At 41.7% G+C, this 19,142-nt stretch overlaps 1 protein-coding gene across 12 annotated transcripts in view; it reads right to left on the reverse strand.

The window, feature by feature from the left end:
- Window positions 1–19,142, reverse strand: part of EXD3 (exonuclease 3'-5' domain containing 3) — a 307,765-nt gene that overhangs the window by 164,300 nt on the left and 124,323 nt on the right. For all 12 annotated transcript variants that reach the window (XM_082775660.1, XM_082775661.1, XM_082775659.1 and 9 more), the window contains 2 exons: window positions 17,157–17,230; window positions 14,389–14,427 (listed from right to left, as the gene is read on the reverse strand). In XM_082775660.1, coding sequence (XP_082631786.1) covers window positions 14,389–14,427; window positions 17,157–17,230 — 113 coding nt within the window. The remainder of the gene's footprint in view (window positions 1–14,388; window positions 14,428–17,156; window positions 17,231–19,142) is intronic.

The raw sequence follows: 19,142 nt of genomic DNA on the forward strand, positions 1-19,142 counted from the left end.
CCACATCAGTAGCTCATTAAAGGAAAGGATTTACATGTTGGCGCGGAGCAGGGACCCGGAGCACAAGCTCAGAGCTGGGTCACAGCCCGTTCCACAAGAGAAGGGGGATCCTGACCTCCAGATATCTGAAATAGATGGCACTCGGATAAAAGATGCCAGCTTTACTCACACTCACTTCTGAACAGGGTTTCTTGTAAAAGCAGCAGGCCACTCACCCATGGCCAATGCACAAAAGACAGAAGCATGAGAAAGACAGATTTTCTCACCACTTGAGCTGTTCTCTCTCTCACAGTGCAGGCTACTCAGATGCACTAATTTATGAACTGAAGATGAACTAAATAGCCTCCATTCATATCCCAGAAGACTGACTTTCAGATAGCAATCAGTGCGTCATTGACAGAGCCACACTTCAGTGTTCTGGAGGCCATTACCACATCAATGGCGGGGAAGTGGTCTTTCTTCTCTCTTTCAACAAAGCTCTGGCAATGTGGCTCCCTGGGGCATGTTCACACTACCTAACTTCAGCTTTGTGAATCAGGAGACTCCACTTCCCAGTCTCCCCATGCAATCAACTGGGAGAGACAGCTTGGCTCTTCTGAAAGGCAACGCAGAGGAGCCTAACTTATGATATCACTTGAAGGGATCAAGGCAAAAGCAACCTTTAAAGCCAACTTGTGGCTGCACCAGGGCTCCTCACAAGGAGCTTATTGCTCCTGGGACATCCAAACAGAGCTGTTAGCTTGTGACAGCCAGCTAGGACAACACCATGCGAGGAGATGTGTCCACCTCTGTTCTTCTTTTTGCAGCTCTCACAACCTCACCAAAACAATTTCTTGTTCAGAAGTCCAGGTGCCAATATCACATGTCCAGCTTGTCTGCTCAAATTCCCTGGGCTAACTGCATGCCCAGCTGCAGGCTGAGGAAAGCGATCATTCCCTGCCCAGCACCTGGGAGACCACTTCTGGACATGGGGCCTGGTTTTGGCACCCCATTGTAAGCAAGGTGTGGACAAAAAGGAGAGACTTCAGCAAAGAGCTGGTAAGATGGCTGGTGGGCTGAAGCATGGGATGTGTAAGAAGGAATTGGGGGATCACGGCTTGTTCAGCCTAGGGAAGGCTAAGCTGGGGTGTATGGACTGTATGGGGAAATTCCTTTCTCTCGTATCATGGGCCATCATAGAGAAGACAGAGTCATAGAATCATAGAATCATAGAATCATAGAATATCCTGAGTTGGAAGGGACCCTTAAGGATCATCAAGTCCAACTCTTGACACCGCATAGGTCTACCCAAAAGTTCAGACCATGTGCCTAAGTGCACAGTCCAGTCTCTTCTTAAATTCAGACAGGCTCGGTGCAGTGACCACTTCCCTGGGGAGCCTGTTCCAGTGTGCAACCACCCTCTCTGTGAAGAACCCCCTCCTGACGTCAAGCCTAAATTTCCCCTGCCTCAGCTTAACCCCGTTCCTGCGGGTCCTGTCACTGGTGTTAATGGAGAAAAGGTCTCCTGCCTCTCGACACCCCCTTACGAGGAAGTTGTAGACTGTGATGAGGTCTCCCCTCAGCCTCCTCTTCTCCAGGCTGAACAGGCCCAGTGACCTCAGCCGTTCTTCGTACGTCTTCCCCTCCAGGCCTTTCACCATCTTCGTAGCCCTCCTCTGGACACTTTCCAACAGTTTCATGTCCTTTTTATACTGTGGTGCCCAGAACTGCACACAGTACTCGAGGTGAGGCCGCACCAGTGCAGAGTCAAATCCTTTTAGAAAGTGCAACTATGTATAAAGGAAAAAAAGGTGACAGTGAGGGTGCCAAGGCACTGAAATGGGTCTAGAGGGGCTGTGGGACCAGGGCCCTGCAAGACCTTGTCCAACGTTGAAGTTTGCCCTGCTTTGAGCAGGAGGACAGACAAGAGACCTCAACAGGCTCCTTCAAACTCTACCTAGCCTCTGATTCTGTGATTAGTGTTGCTGGGCCTTCCAAAGCACCAAGGCTTCTCTTCACACAGACAGGTGGCTTCTTGCAGCAACTGCTGCTTTCAAGTTCCAAGCACCTCCCGGGCTAAGAACACCCAAGATCTCGTCTACCCGGAATACAGGATGGTCCTGATCATGCTCAACAGTATTATAGAGAGATCCAAAATACATATCCAGCATTGGGATTCTTTCCAAACCTCTGTCAGGCAGCCCCTGGGGGAAGTCATTCATCTTCGCCAGATGAAATCATCATGTCTCCAAAAACTGCTCATGCTGCCACAGATGAGACAAGGTATATTACAGAAGCAGAAGAACAGACTCTGCTTTCAAAATCAGAGATGAAGAGAGAGTATTTTCAACAAATATTAAGCACGAAGTTTAGACTTTAAAAAACAAAAACAACAACAAAACCCCCCTGCAACATTGGACAACTGAACACTACTTCACAGCAAACTTCACTCAACTCAGAACTGCATAACAGTCTGCTGGCATAAGCTCCATTTCACAGGGCACACGATTCTGTCTACTTCAGAGATGAAAAAACACTCCATACAACAGTTTATTGCTCTGAATATTACACAGATGTTGTCAGCTTTAGCTTCAGCAGCAAACCAGAACACAGGTATCACTCTTGGCTACAGAAAGCCTAAGCTCAGACAGAAATCCAGGTTTAATGTTGAAGCGGTAATACTCTAGGACAACAGTGCTCCCATCATGCCCAAGTGAATGGTCTGCCACACAATCCCCCAGCTGCTTTGGGATGCTGGGAGATTTAGGATAGAGCAACATGACACATGTTTAAGAGTGTCACTGAGGCTGAATCCTCGGTGAGGCTGGTGAACCACACCAGCTTATCAATGCAGCCTCTTACAAGCTGTCCTGAAAAATCTGCTTTTACTGTCTGATTAGCTACTACTGCTGTGCTTGCAGAGTGACATTAGCAAAGGAATCCATCCTTCCATGCATGTCACCATCTATTTCAGACAAATCTCCCAGAAGGGAAGGCAGCCGGAGGCTGTGTGGGTATGAGTCAACCAGTGACACTTGTCTTGGGGCCAGGATCAGTTCATGGTCCTCTTTTGTTTAGCAGTGTAGGTGTAGCCTGACACTTTTAGTCACTTTCACTGTGGGAACAGCAGAACTTTTATCTTTTTTTAGCTTAAATTAACTCATTTTCCTCAACCACATCCCACAACAGATCCAGGTATGTGGATACACAAATTAAGGTGCATTCTCCTGCAGTACTTTTTCTCCCTTCCACTTGTACAGGGAATGTCATAGATGTATGCCTTTAATGAGCTATAGAGCCAAATTAACCCTATTCAAGTCAGCTTTATTTGGAGGGAAAAATAATTGCAAGGCATCCATAAAAAACAAAATGAATATAAATCCTTAACAAATAGACTAAGGTAATTTTACTTGCTTTTAAAAATATAATTTCTTCTGTCTTCAGCTTGGTGATCTACTTCAACGTGAAGGCTGTCCTGAGGGTCTGTGCTTCTCCCAGAAAACCATTTTCATTATTGTTGCAGAGGCATCTTCTGAATTCTAACCTAACTCTGGCCCGAGAACTGCTGAATATTATTCATCACAAGGATTAGCAAAGGACCAAGAACTTGCTCTGAATAAATAAGCCACACAGTTTTGATATGCTTCCAGTTTTCTCACACCTCTAGATCCCATTATGGCAGATATTTTCTGGGAAGATTCCAGCACTTGGCAAGACTGAAAATGAATGAGTATGGGGAAATTGGCCAAACTCTTTCAGAGCACAAAGTAATATGTTACTTATCATAGTAGATGCTTTGTCTAAGACTAATAACAGTGCACTGAAGACAAACTGGCAACCCTTATCTTCCCGGTGTATTTTGAAGTAGCATTTATCTATCTGCCTTTTGTCATTTTGTCACACATACACAAACAAGGTGTCACTGTGGCAAATGGCCAATTGTGCTCTCCAGTTAAAGAAAGCGAGGGCTGCCACCACATACTGCACATCAGGTGACCTACACTGCTACTAAGTTCACTGAGCCTGATCTTAGGACCCAAAATTTCTCTGCTCCCTCAAGCCTAAGAAGATTTATATACACTTGCCAAGCACTTTCATAAACTTTCTACTAATGTCACCATAACACAACTTTACTTCATTTTGTGTCTTGAAGCTTGAAATCCTGCATTAGGAAAATAAAACACTCTGTTAAACTTCGACTTAGCAGAAGTCTGAGATTGCCTGAAGGATTACTATCAAAATGTAACTATTCCAAAATCCAACTTAGCAGCAGTGTATGACATCCACGTGCACTACAAGATCCGTCACTCCAGCTAGAAAAGCACAGCAAGGGTCTTCAGTGACAGCTGAATGCTGCCAGGGAACTACAGTGTTGTGGGGACAAGAACAGAGAACTAAAGCACTGCTTCACTACAGGACTGCAAGAGCTGCAGATGTGTAAAGAGGAAGAGCCTGCAGGAACAAAACCACTGTCGCTGTGTCTCCTCCGCTGCTGTTACACGAACTGATTAAGTATTACACTTAATCAGTCTGTCAGGATGCACAGGAACTGAAATCACCATGACGCCTTCCCATTTGTTTTCAAAAGCCCTAATATTAACCCTAACAAGCTAAACCAGTATACCAATTAACCTAACCGATCACTCAATTATATGTTCCCATACCCAGTCACAATACATAATGACTATTCATAAACTCCATCTTCCTTCCTAAACAATTTGGAATTCCAGTACTTTTGGTCCCCAGTGGGGCAGGAAGATTTACTGCTTGGGGCCAGCCTGTGTCAGCTCCATATGGTCGATGCAGACTTATCAGAAGGAAGGATTTGCAGGTGGGGAAAGAGCCTTGGAAACTTTTCTCCTTCTCTTCCTACTCCAATCTCCCTGCTTGGGTCAAATTCCAAGACATGAAACCAAACAACAAAGCTGGAATCTCCCATTATTTTGTCCTGGCTCTCAGGATGTTTTTTAACAGCTTTCCGTAGAGGTCCTTCCATACCAGGATGCATCGTTATGCTGCCTGGACACGGTGCTAATGCCTGGCAATTCCCCTCAGATCTCAACTTTTCTTGTGGAAACAGCTACATGAGACACTGGTCATCAAAGAGCTCCAGGTTGTCGGCTCCATCACTACCTTAATTAAAAGGCCTGTAAGCTCTGAAGTGGAATTAACTTAAAATCTCCAGGGTTTGTTGCCAAAGAACAGAAGAAAGAAGCTAATTTCTTTGCTTTTTTTTAACCCAGCCCTGAGCTTCCCTCACATCAAATTTCTTAGTCTCTGCTCTGCTGTTTCTAAGCAGGTTTATCAGGGCTTATGACCAGCCTTAGAGAGCCTTTCTCCAGGTCATGCTGTAAACCTCAATGATGCACACTGTAGGTTATTTCATTAATTCTCCTGAGCCTCACTGTGCCTTGTATTCACACCTAGCCCTCTTCCTCATTTTGCTCAGCTAATCTGGTCCAGCCCAGGCTTGCTTTAGAATAGTTAGGAACTTGGTTTTTGAATCTTTTCTCTCTAAGAACATGCTAATGCAACATTCCCAGCAGGGGACAGTTTCTATTTAGGAAAGTCTTCAAAGTGAACAAGCAAAAATCTTGATGATGGAAATACTTGCTCAGGAGCACTCACTCTTCCCATCATTAGTCTATGAAAAATAGATGCCCACAGGAAAAACATGGGTTACTACTTATTTCTATTTTACCATTCACGAACCTCAACTGGCTCACAGCCAAAGCAATAGTAAGTACCTTTGCAGGATCTTTACCAAAATAAAAGCTTAGCAGTAGATTTTTCTCTCCTTTAATCTCTTTTGGTACATTTAAACTCCTGGTGTTTTTTGTTCTGAAAGAGAAATGCTTGAGAGGGTTGCCTGAATGAACTCTGAAATTCACACCCTGGCAAATTGGACTGATTTCCTAAATCCATAATTACAACATTCCTCAGAGATATGCATTCTTTCAAAGCGAACAAGAGAAGATTAGTTTCCTGTTTCTTCCCATTTACATGACTTCTCTGTTGAGAGGAACTTTTTTTCTTTTTAAACAATCCTCTGTTTATGTGGTTCCCTTCTTGGCAGGGAGCTGGTGAACTAATCTCACCTAGAAGTATAATACAGCCAAACTATCAATTGCAAATAGCCCAAGCATCTTTGTGAGAGACAGCTGATTTGCACAGGCCTTTAGAATGCAGTATCTATCCATGGAAGCACTCAGACAGGTACTGATCGATTACAGGGTTTTTAAAATAATCTGGGATGATTATTGCATGACTGGATAGTTATACTGCTTGGCTGGATAAGAATATAAGAGTGGATCTGTGCATGCGTGTGAAAATGTACAACGTATAAAACTTCAGTAAAACTGGGCAAATGTAGCCCCTTTCATCTGCACATCCCCAGTCATGCAGAAACTACCACAGGACAAGACTTCTAGGTCCCCTGCCAAAGAACTGCAAGTAAGAGTCATGTCCCACTCGCAAATAAAATATGTGCAGAGCCTTGGTGATGACATACTTGCCTCCCACTTTCAAAAAGGCACTGAATACATCCTCTCTTCCTGTGCTAACACAGGAAGCAGAAAGCTCAATGCCCCCATCCTCTTCTTTGCCTATTTCTGCTGGAGAGGCCAATGTTAGCACACTCGATATCATTCCTTTGTCTTAGACCAAAAAGAACAAGAGGATTTGTTTAAGTTCTAGAAGAGTAAGACTGGTCTCATTTTTTGTTGTAGCATACTAAGTTGATGCAGTTTGGAGTCAGGAATAGGTATCCTGGAAACTACTATATAAGACTCCTGATGTAGCTTTTTAAGGATCCTGGTTGCCTCACATGTTCCCATAAATTTTTGAATGACACTACTTCCTATATTATTCATAAAAGCAATACTTCTCCCATTTGTTTGAATTAAACATACCAACAGGGTACATCAGTTAAGTCTAACAGCTTGCTGGTGGTCTTACTCTTTAATCTAATAGTGACCTTCCAACCCACAGCCATAAGCCAATTACCCTCTTTTTTATAGCATACCATATCTCTTTCTGATGAAGCTGTGCTTTTGAATGAAAGCATGCTAGTGACAGAAATGTTATTATACTGCTTAGAATCAAGCTAGCCATGTCTGGTTGCAGGGGTTTTGAGGTCAGAAAGCATCTCTGACACACTGAAACATTTTAAGGATTTTTCTCCCCCCCAGTCTGTTCTATTTCCTTTTTTCAATCTTTAGTACTTAATATGTGTGCAGATAAAAGCTATTTGGACATAACTTTTAAAGACTGAGGTCCTGAGCTTTCAGAAGAATTACTTTCTAGCACCTCAGTGAAGCAGAAGATGGACAACCAGCTCCCATAAGCTTCTGCTGAGTTCCCAGAGCTTTGCCCTATAGATCCTTACTTAAGTAAATGTGAGTTAATCTTCCCATGTTATTGAGCAAACACATTTTCCATTGAGAAATTTGTGACTGATTTTTTCTAGGTTTTGACATTTTGATAGATGGTATGGAAAAAGTGGCAGTTCTTCTTAGCTTATTTGTACATAACATCAAATTCCACCAGAATTCATTAGTATGTTTGTGCTTCACTACTATTTATTTATTCAGAAATGGCTGGATTATAAATAAAGCTACCATAATTATTATTAGGCACACCAACTCTCACAGAAAACAATCCTATCTAAGCCGTGCAGGAGGTACATTGAGGTATTTACATTTAAGTGTATATATTATCCTTTGCTAGACTTTTCTTTAGATAGGAAGGTATGGAACACACAGCATGTTTGGCTTTTCCCATGTATTTCTCCCATGGCAGCTGTGTTTGTTAAATGAGAAGTTCCCATTTCTTTTAGAATAATGGTGCTAACTTCTTTAGTACAGATGCATACTTTACTGCTCTCTATCCAGAAAGCAGAATGTGACTGAAGAATTACATTATGCTTTTCTGGAGACATTCACAGATGTGCCTGTTTTCTGCATCAACCCTATCAGTAACCGTGCAACTTAGGTGCTCTGCAACTCTGAGGTCGTTTCAGCTATCTAAGTATATGACACCACTTACAAACTGAACTGAAAAATAGAAGGAAATCTATACTTTGCCTGCTACTTTCATTTTCCAGTTTCTTCATGCTTTAATATACCCTTAGGTGCAATATACTTTTACATCACATTGTGGCTGTATGTTCTCTCCAAAGACCTCTGACAATAATAGTAAATCTAAACAAAAAGGCATGGGGCAAAAGCAGAGAGGTTGCCGTGACTGAGACTGGAAACACTCCCACCACCACTGAGTTTCTGGTCAGTCCCTTTCCAGGAAACAAAACGCAGGAAGAGGAATGAAAAGAGAAATTGGAGCAGCATGGGGGAAGAGACACTGCCAAATTGCAACTGATATAAAGTAATTCCCTAACTCTGCCTTCACAAGAGAGATACCAGATCCTAAATCTGTCATTTGTCCAGATCTAAATGCCATCCATTTTGCAAAAGGGAAAGAGAAAGGAAAAAAAAAAATCTCTGTTTTAAGTGGCATCTGTTGGGAAGCTGCTTAAAGCTGTGGAAAAGATAAATACAATTCTTCCGCAGTTAGCTTAATAGACTAACTGCAGGCCAAATAATCAGAGGTGAGCAGCAGCTCCAGCATATTACAGACACCCGCACAGCAGTGCTGCCCAGCCCTTGTGGGACAGCTCCTCAGCTCAGGCACGCTGTGCAGCAGCGCTGGCAGAGCCATGAACATTTGTTCCAGCTGATGATGCCTCCCTGCAACTCCTGAGACCAGAAGGTACAAAACCAATCACCACTGGCTTTAACTTCCTGCTAAAAAAAGAGGCCATAAATACTAACAAGGGACACCACACAATGGCTGGTTAAACTAGTTTTGGTTTCTACCTTCCAGGAAAACAGCTGGTCTAGATTTAATGTTTGAGTGATGAAATCCATTATATCTTTGAATAAACAGTCCACTCAGAATGAAAGATAATTTGACAGGCAGACTTACACTGAAAGACATGTCGTTTATTAATCACCTCCTGAATATCATTCCCATTTGCATTGCACAGATTGCCTAATTCCCTATACATATTAAGTTACTTACACTGTAGGGACATTGCCGTACTCAAAACAATCTTGAGCCAATTTAAAAGTTTGCCTCAACACAGGACTTCTAGGGAAGGACACTAGATAGTGATATTTGCACAATGACCTTTTTGACCTGTTGTTCTTATTAAAGGTACCCCAGAGCAGGATTATTGGCCAGGTGTTCTGTCCACAAAAGCTTCAATAAAATAAAATAAAATAAAATTGAATTCTGCCCTTTAAATACCACTCAAAATCACTTCCTTGAGCGCAACAGCTATTATATTTTATCCCAGAGGTAGTTACATTTTAATTGGGGTCAAAATGGTCCCATACAGACACAATGCATTAGAATCCTGGCGTCAGTCATTGAGGATGTTTGCCATTTAGATGTTTGCCATTTATTTAACTGGTTACATAAATAAGATTCCATCAACTCCTTGCTGTAGTGTAAGATAATTTACACCTATGGATGACAAATTGCCAACATTTTCAAATGTACTATATGTAAGGGAGGGCAGCTCACTTTTATGTCTACTGTTTGGTAGATCTCTGAATATTCTCTGAAGTAGCACAACATCCCTAGAATTTTAGTGTAACTTGGGTTATATATTTGCTATGAATTATGAGCAAGCATCTCACCCCTGGTCACCGAGAGAATGAGACTTATGAGCTCACAGTGTTTGATTTTCATGGTAAGAAATTTTAAAATAAATAAGTAATCTCATTTTCACAGCTGGTGAAGGAGAGGAGATTAGCTATAGCCTCTCCCAGTGCTGAACATGGGAAAGAGCTGGCTGCAAAGCTCATCTGCTTCATTCTCATGCAAGACCAGAGTAGGCAGGATAGCTTCAAAACAGGAGCCACTTTTCTAGGTGCTGTATCCCCCTGCCCTTCTCTCAAGTCACACATGCCAAGTGAAGGGCAGATTGCTGCCAACCATTAGCTGGCAAAAGGGATGGATGGATGGAGAGCCACCACTCACAATGAATGCCCAAAAAACAAGTAATGTTGTTTCAAACTCCAGCGCTTTTTCTGAGCATTAATTTTGGAATGGTTTAGGATTTAACATCTGAGGAACTCAGGGATAGTTCACCCTGTGCAAACACAAGCACAGAAACTAGCACAGGAAGCTTTCAGATCTAGCAACAAAAGGCCATTTGGCTCAAGGTCAGTAAAGTGGCAGCACTGTATCACCACTTCACTGTTCCAGACATCTTGCAAAATAGGGAATTATCTGCTGACAGTCCTAAAAATACTAATTGACTTTAACCTTACTCAACACTGTATTCCGGTTATTGCCCCAAGAAGAAGAGTCATTTTGCTGTTCTACATCGCCCTGCTCTGCTCCATGGGAGAAGGAATTTCATATCAAAGTCCACGCAAACACAAGTATAGTTCCTGGTTCAAAATACCTTGAAATAACTTTTTAAACAATGTACCAACAGGGTTAGCTCTGTTGCAGTTGAAATATTTCTTGCAAAAATACTCCAGATGTTAGAATCACCAAGCATGCATGTGCTTTCTGAGCTCTAACTGTTCAGAAAACACCCATAATATTCCATCATTCCTCCGTACACACCTCAGCTATCCCAGCCTTTCTTTGCCAAGATATGACTGTCACCTGTGGGTGGCATCAGGGCCTCAGAGCTTCCCAAGCAGCCTGCTGCTCACGTAGACAGGCACAGCTGCAATGTGGAACAGACCAGATCTGAAGGGGTGTGGGTGACTCCACATGGGCACTTTTGCACTAATCAGCCAAGCTGAGACTGGAAGGGCACAATTGCAAGATCACTCCAGAAACAGCCATGAGAACACAGCGTGCTAAAAGAGGTGCAGCAAAGCACCTGACCCTCCCTTTCCTTTTTAAATCAGGAAACTTCAGGTAACCAGAACATAGGTGGCTGGCGCAACTCAGAAGGGAGTGCTCCCCAGCAGGTCCCATGTTGTACTGCCAACCTCACGTGAGTATCTCAGGTGCTGTCTGACATCTAAAGCAGTCAGATGCGACATTTGCTATCAGGATTGCTTCTCTACTATGCTTTCTATACATGTTACTGATCTGTGTGTGCTTGCTTTTTAAAAGCTTGGCAGATGATTGAAAAATGCCTTCCACGCTTTTTAGTCTCAAAATGATAATTTCCTGCAGAATTTCCAGGTAAGCATCAACATTCAAAAAGCCCCTTGTGCTGCTGGCCAAGTGCTCTCTGCAGCCACTGGCAGGAAGATGTTTCCTGTATGTGTGTGATCAGCATCATATTGACTGTTCTGTGGTTGCTGTACCCAATTCTACTATCTTTATGCTAATTAAGACTATGAAAAACATTAAGTATGCAAAAATGGAAGCAGTGAGTACATAGCAAAGCAGACAGCTGGCTCATGCCCTGCCTGTTTTTCCCCTGCATATCTACCATCAATATCCTACACACCTTCTCCTCTGCTTGTGAAGACAGGCACTCTCTCCCCTGCGTGTTTCCATGCAGCTCACAGAATCAGTTAGGCAAGCTAATGAATAGCAACACAGCTGGCACTGTGCAGGAAGAGTGCTCTTCCCCTCCTGCCCCCGAGGCACCTATGCTTGGAGGAGAGGCACAAATGTAGCTCTCCTTCTGGGCTAGACAGGCTTGCCAACAGGCAGTTGATGAGGGCACTTTCCCTAGGGTATGAGGACGTTTTGATCCCTTTGCTTTCCCTCCAGCCTCCTCTGCCTGCCCGCAGCTGCCATCGCTGCCTGCTCAGCCACAGCCTGGCCAGCAGATCTGCAGCACGGGAGCTGGCAAGGAGGAGGGGGCAAAAACAGTTTGCTACAGGGCTGAAAACAGATTCTGTTGGCCCCACAATTAACTACAGAGCTTCTGCCTTTTGTAGCAATCAGAATCACAGTTTCGCTTGTCCTACTGGGCAGGAACAGGAAATTTCTGTACTTGTGCTCCTCTGGGAAACCAAAAAGAAATACTAACCCAGAAATATCTATCGTCCACTACACTGAATGTGATGTGACCAGAACCATTGAACAAGGATGGACTGGACTTTGAGCAGGCTCTTAATATCTACATAATTTAAGGTTTTGTTTGTTTGTTTGTTTGTTTGTTATGGATGCAGCACAGAATTAAACAAAAATGAGTTTTAAACCCATGTAAGCTTTCACCTTCTTTTGACTTAAAATTGAAATATTTATTGAAAAGTACTGATTGAGAGCTTGTTCAGTCTTTCAGGAGTTTTGGTTCCCATTCCCCCAGGTCACACTGCATCCCACCCTTTGCTTCCTACTCAGTGCAATGCATCTTTAATGCTGTGTCGCCAGGCAGAGTTCAGGAGATAGAAACTCTCTGTGAGGCTGAACCAGAATATGAATGGGACATACAACACAAACACTCTCTCCAGTTCTGCAAGGTGCCACCTAATAGATACATATTTTTTTTTGGTCAAACGTGACAGGTCATAGGTGAAAATTGGAATGAGAAGCCGAATCTTTCCCTCATGTAAAGCCCAGCCTTTATCTTTTTACCAAAAAAAGATAAAGTCAGCTTTGTTTTTTGCACTGAAAAGCAACACATGCCCAGAGATTCCTCCTTTGTAACTTTTCTTTTGTTCAGTGCAGCCATGCTGCTAGCAGTGTGAAGCAGAAGCCTATCTGAACATATGATTAGTTTGTTTTCCTCCAGATGCATGGGTACAGATTCTGATTGCTTTAATGTGGTGCCAAAGACAGTAATCTCTGATAGCAATAAGAGTCAGGGTTGATAACAGGCAAGTTTAAGCACTACCTGTGTGATAATTACATAGCTATCAAAACTGAATAAGCTGGAAGCAATCAGGGAAATATGAAGTTTGCAATAGTTTGAAAAAGCAAAGATAAACTCCTGCCATAGTCCATCATCCAGTTGAGCTCTGTGTAGTTCACAAGGGAGCTTTCTTACTAGGCACCAAACTTTTCTGAGAGTATCTATTCCCAAGCCTCATGTCTCCACAAGTGACTGACAATCTGCAATTGTGTGTGTTAATTAGGAGTTTTTTTCCCACTGTCTACCCCAGCGCTGGCAGAAACCCCTTCACTGCATACACCAAAGTACAGCCACTTGTGACAGAGATGTCTGTTACACCATTGTGGCCAATTCCATCTCAGGTCTTGATCCTGCAAGATACCTGCACTTGTGCTGGCCTTGAAGCCTGTGATAATCAAAGGGAACCCACAAAAAAGCTTGAAAGTTCCTACAGTGAATAAGATCACTGAGATCGAGAGGCAAGGCCCCTTCTTTTTTCACAAAGTCTGGCCTTCTGCATGGGTACAATAAACTACACATAGAAGCTGCATATTCAACACTGAATATGCTCAGTAGATTTAACAGTTACCATGAAGGGATGGTGGACATCTTATCAACCACCTCTGTCTTAAAAAAATGTCTTCATGCTTTTGCACTGTCCTTTTTCCTTCTACACCTCATGGAAGAGAGAAGAAACATATCATGCTTAAAATGCAGCCATATCTAGTGTGCACGGATACTGCATAAGATCTCAAGATCTCATCATTAGTGATTGGACTATATTGTTACCACTCAGAGGCCCACACTGATCAAATGGGTTTTCATGGGCAGAATTTGCTGACAGTCAGAAATCCTTAATGGCTGCAGAATTCAAACTAAGGGAGTTATAGAAAAGGAGCCAACACTCACCATAAAGTTGCAATTCCACGGGGATGTTATGGGCATATAAATTGTCACTAATGGCACGTCACCATGGAATTTCTTAACAATTCACTGTCACATATGTATTTATTGTAGTATCAGGCTGAAACACAGTTGCCTGAACTCTCCTGTTTATACACCAAGAAAAAAAATACTGCTCCTTTCTTCCTGTGTCATTAAAACTATTCATGTCCTACAGTACAAGTTGTAGAAGTCATGGTATCTAACAGTCACATAATAAACCTGTTGAAAATTATCAGTGGAGCATGTAGGGGAAATCTAACATTTGTCCAGTTTTATTCATACAACTTGTTAGCTGTCTGAAGAAAATTTCCTTTTTTCCTCCTTGTAATTAAGCAATCTCAATACTTGTAGTGTTTACTTACAAATCAGTGCATGGAAGTACAAGAATGTACTTGATAACCTCATCTAAATGCTAGAGCTAAACTAGAGCATTTTTAAAGACATAACAGGAATTCAAAACCATTTTTTCTTTCTTGCTCTTCCCTGTACAGACTATTTTGCTATATGAGTACAAAATTATGAGGAAGTGCAAAATTGTAATTGTTGGACTCCGATATCCAGTTGTATATTTTGAACATTCTAAAAATAATTTCCAAAGCAAATAAAGCCTGAGAAAATGGGAGAAGAAAATCCATACTCACCTGAACATGATCTGTCCAATTCTCCTGAGTCATGGTTTTCTGAAAAGACAAATTACTTGTCAGCCACGTTAGATAAGGAAGAATGTTACATATAACAAGCTGAAAAAGTTCTTAGACACTTGCATCAACTGTGATTGAGGAATGCATATTGGAATGCTCTGGAAACCTGTGATTCTCCTATGTCACCAACCAGGGAGGGCATGGCAGAGAAACACAGCTTAGATCAAGTAATTTGGACAACTGTTTAGGCTACAGCACATAAGACAAAAATTCATATGTAATCAAAGTACACAGGCAACACAGATCCTCACCTAGATCCCCCAAACACTCCTTGTTACCTGGAGCTGGGACTCATTCGCAAAAAAAAAAAAAAAAAAATCACATTAACAAGATTCTGCAATGTGCAGCAGAATTTCTGAAGGCCTCAAAGCTTGAGTAGTGCTTTTGCAATGAAAGAGACATTGCTAAGCAAAGCTGAAATAGGCCATGCTCTGGTGGAACATGTGGATCGCTGCTGTTGCCTCCACCTCAGGAGACTTGCAATGTGTCTGCAGACTGTTCACCACAGCAGCTAGCCCAACAGAGAGCTATCCCCATAGACTCCAGTAAGGAAATGATCTCAGGGATTATCCGCAAGGCTCTAGAATATATAAAGACAAACTCTTCTCCACAGCCAAGTCATGAAATGACTCTGGAATCATGAGGCCTGGGAAAGGAAACTGATAAGTTAATATTCTGATTCAAATGCATTTCAGAGCCAACCTTGGGAGAAACTTGGGATGGGACTTACTCTCCATTCTGCCAAGAATGCAAGCTGCAAGAGACCGATCAGCCTTCCAGGCCAGAGTCTCACCCCCCACTTCTGGAAGAGGTAACAGTGACTACCAGTGCCACTTTTATGGAAAGGTACAGAAGCAAACAGGGAGTAAAAGAGCCTCAGAGAAAACATCTCAGAGATATACAAGCATGTAATCTAAATACTACTGAGATAAAGTAGCCATTTGACCAGGCCTCATACACACCTGAGAATGGTAAACACAGAACACCAAAGAGCTCTCAGAAGAAGGGATGGTGTCCAGTAACAGCTGCCAAATGTACCTTAATGGAATTAACTGGCCAGCTTGGATACTTTAAACCATGCATAAACTCCAAAACAAAGGAAATGGAAGGCCAGGGAGAGCAGAACATGAGATAAAGAATTCATTTCAATCCATTAAATAAATACACCTGGAGCAATGCTTTCTTCTCTCTCACTGTGAGAGCACCCTAAAATGATGCCATCCAACATTAAAGCCTTGAGCTGAAGGACACTGAAACACTCAAGCCTCCCCAGGTCTTGTGTCAATGGATCTGGAAGGCAGGAAAGGCAGATCAGAGCCCTCACTGGTGGATCAGGAGGTCCTGAAAGCAGAACTGCCAGTGCCAGAATGGTGTCATCAGATCACTACCACTCAACCCCATCTTTGCATCCAAAGTAAACATCAAACAAATCCTCTTTTGAACAAAAGAACAGGAACTGTTGGAGGAGGTATCTCATTTCCTGAAAACTGAATCTCTGAAGACTGGATTAATAGTACCATATATAGGGACATCTGAACAACCTGCTGGGCTTCTGAAATCTTTGTTTAAAAGCTTCTTGTATCTATAGTGAGTAAGCTCTCTATGAACTGCAGATGAAATACTGCTCCATTAAAATGTTTGGCAAATACATCTTGGTAATTCAAAATTCATGAAATGAAAACATTTTTCTGTGCTGTTCAGTACCCTTTGGTCCCTCTCTTTCACAGCCCAATTAATATACCTGGATACAACACCTGCAAGCAAGCTGTTTTTTTCAGAAGAGGAAGAACAAAAACTTATTCTCAGCTGGAACTGTCTGTCTTCAGGCACAGGATGATGCTGAATGCCAGACAATCAAGAAAAGCACCAACTGCCTTGTTAACAAGAAGAGAAATGTGCTTCCCACTGCAGTGTGCTCAAGAGCATCCAAAGGGCATTGACTTGGCTCAGTACATTCATGAGAGGGGAGGAAAAAGCATTGTCAAGTAATTCAGCAATGAACTGCCAAGTCAAACTCCAAGCTGCCTCCTAGAAACCTGCTCCACAGAAAAAAATAACGGCATCTTCCTATTTCCACAAGCCCTCAGTGTCAGGACAAGCACTACTGTATTTGGAAAGAAGACTAAGAAATTGGACAAAAATAAAGTTAGTTCAGAGATTTGCTTAGGAGCTGAAAGTACTCCCATTTTGCTCATCAGTAACAGGGCTGTTAGCACACGAAGCGTCTGTGGCAGGTTGTGGCATAACTATCACAGCCAGGCCACCAATACCAAATCAAAGTAGTGGCTACAAACAGCCCAGCAATGCAGAGTGCTTAAATAACGCAGTTCTTAAAAATAATAATAGTGATAATAGTAATAAAAAAAATCTCTATCCGATATGCTCCCTATTTAGTTGAGATGACTCAAACTGGACACATGGAGATTCCACCCTGACCTATGTATATCCCAGTGTACATGTCCCAGATAGCTGCTAAAGATGCTGAAGTGGAAAAGTATCCAGCTCTGTGCAAGTGTAACACCCAGTCATTAGAATATGAATGGACACACAAATTATTCAGTCACAGAAAGTACAGATCCAGTGGTGTACCCAATATATAGAGAGCTTGTTTATGTAAATCAATATATCTCTATTATATCAGTTATTTGAAATGCAAAAATAAATAAGAAAACTCATTCACACCCATGCCATATAATAAAGAAACGTACCTCAACAAACCTCTTGTAAAAGAGATAATTCAGAGTTCTTAAGTGCCGCTGATTTATGACATTAGGGCAGAGAGCTAAAAGAAGGAAAATGACATTTAAGTATACAACATAGCTGAACTTCCGTTAAATTTTACTGTCTAGACATTACATTTTTCCTTCCCCGAGTTTGAACTCAGTAAATGGAAGGCAGGATGCCATCAAACTTAGAACAATGAGGGACAGACACACACATTGTCAGCTTATCTAAACTATAAACTGTTATTTACACTTTCAACCATAATTACCAATGCTAATCCTTGGCTACTGATATCTCTGGTTCTACCACCCCTGAATTATAAAATCCACTTGCTGGTTCAATATCCTTCAGTCAATGACTTCACACCTTTAATTACATTGCATCCTCATACACCCTCGGTCTCTAAAGGCTGCAATAATTTTGATTTAAATGGAAGTTGTGCTGTTAGTCCTTTGAAGCAGTTTTGAACGTGTTACTCAGGATTTACACTTGTGCCTATGGTTTATCCAATAAAATATATATCCATGAAAGAGACTCCATATCCATACAAAAAGGGAGGTGACAATTGTTTTGCTGAGCTAGCATGCAACAGTTTTTATTTTTATTCCTGCCACCTTCATTAGATATGCCTTATTACAACTGCAGAAAACAAGATCTTCACATAGCACCTTGTTTTGAAATCCAATGCAACAAGAGATAAATGTAGAAGATAAAATAGATTAAATAGGATTAGCATATGTATCTGTCAGTTCTTGCTAAATGCTGGTATGCATGTACATGGAAAGATGTAACCAAAGCCTTCATTGGAGTTTCAGTGGCTAAAACCATCTTCCTGGTGGCCAGAAAAAGCAGGATCAACATTCAGAAATAGTAACAGAAAACAGTAAAGTGAAAATTCCCTGCAGCCTCACTTGCATTCAGCAGACACCAGGAGAAACCAGTGCTACTGATTCAGAGGGCCTCAGAGCACAGGACTCTCCTTGTCTCACGTGGCATGCCCAGAGCACTGCAAATGGAGAGAATGAAGAAAGATCAAATGAAGAAAGATCCTTGAATATCAGACTCTGGAATCAGAATTAAAGTGCCAAGACAGAGAAACACAGATACTCTGGAATATTTTAAAAGAAACTAGTGACATTTTCTATTCTGATGGAGAATGAAACTGAATTTGAATCCATTTTCTGTATTTTATTATAAACAACAGAGAGCAACTTGAAAACATGAGAATGAACGCTAACTTGGTAAGACAGACAATGAATTGAAGAGTTCAAAGGAAGAACAGCAAAATAAAAACAAAATGGACTTCAATAACCTCAGAGAACTGGAAATAATTTATAGTGTGGAAATAGTTTATAAGGGGAAAAGAAGGTAAGAAGAGCTGGCAATGATAAAACTGGAAGTGAACTAAGAAACTAACTTTGGTAAATATGAAGCTTTTATTGACCGCAGATACAATAAGAAAATACACAGAAAGTGGAACTGAATTAGACACATATAAAAGAAGAACACAAACACAAAAAGTCAGAAAACCCAAAGTTAACTATGAGATACATCTACTAAAAGCCACAAAGGCAGGAAAAAAATCATTCTGAAAATATTTTTGTAGAAAGAGGAAAACCGGGGAAAGTGCTACTTAAGTCACTTGATAGAAAAGGAAAACTGACGAATTAGGGCACGAAGAATGAAAATGATTACAATACTTGCTTTTCTTCACTTTTCTTTAGAGAAGGTCCAACTAGAGGTGCTAACTGAAAAAGAGCAACAAATGGATTATATCTGAGGTTAGAGAAGGAAGAATCAGGTTAGCATGTGCGCTCAGCTCAGGTGCAGTATATGCTTCCAAATCATAGGTCTCATGTAACCCATCCATGATTGTGTAAGAGTCACCTTTGAGAAGATGTGAAGCACAGGGGATAAAGTTGAAAAAAGTACAAACAACCACAGTACTATAAAAGTACTATACAACTGTA

Source organism: Aythya marila (genome assembly GCF_965140915.1).
Source record: "Aythya marila genome assembly, chromosome: 19".
Lineage (NCBI taxonomy): Eukaryota > Metazoa > Chordata > Aves > Anseriformes > Anatidae > Aythya > Aythya marila.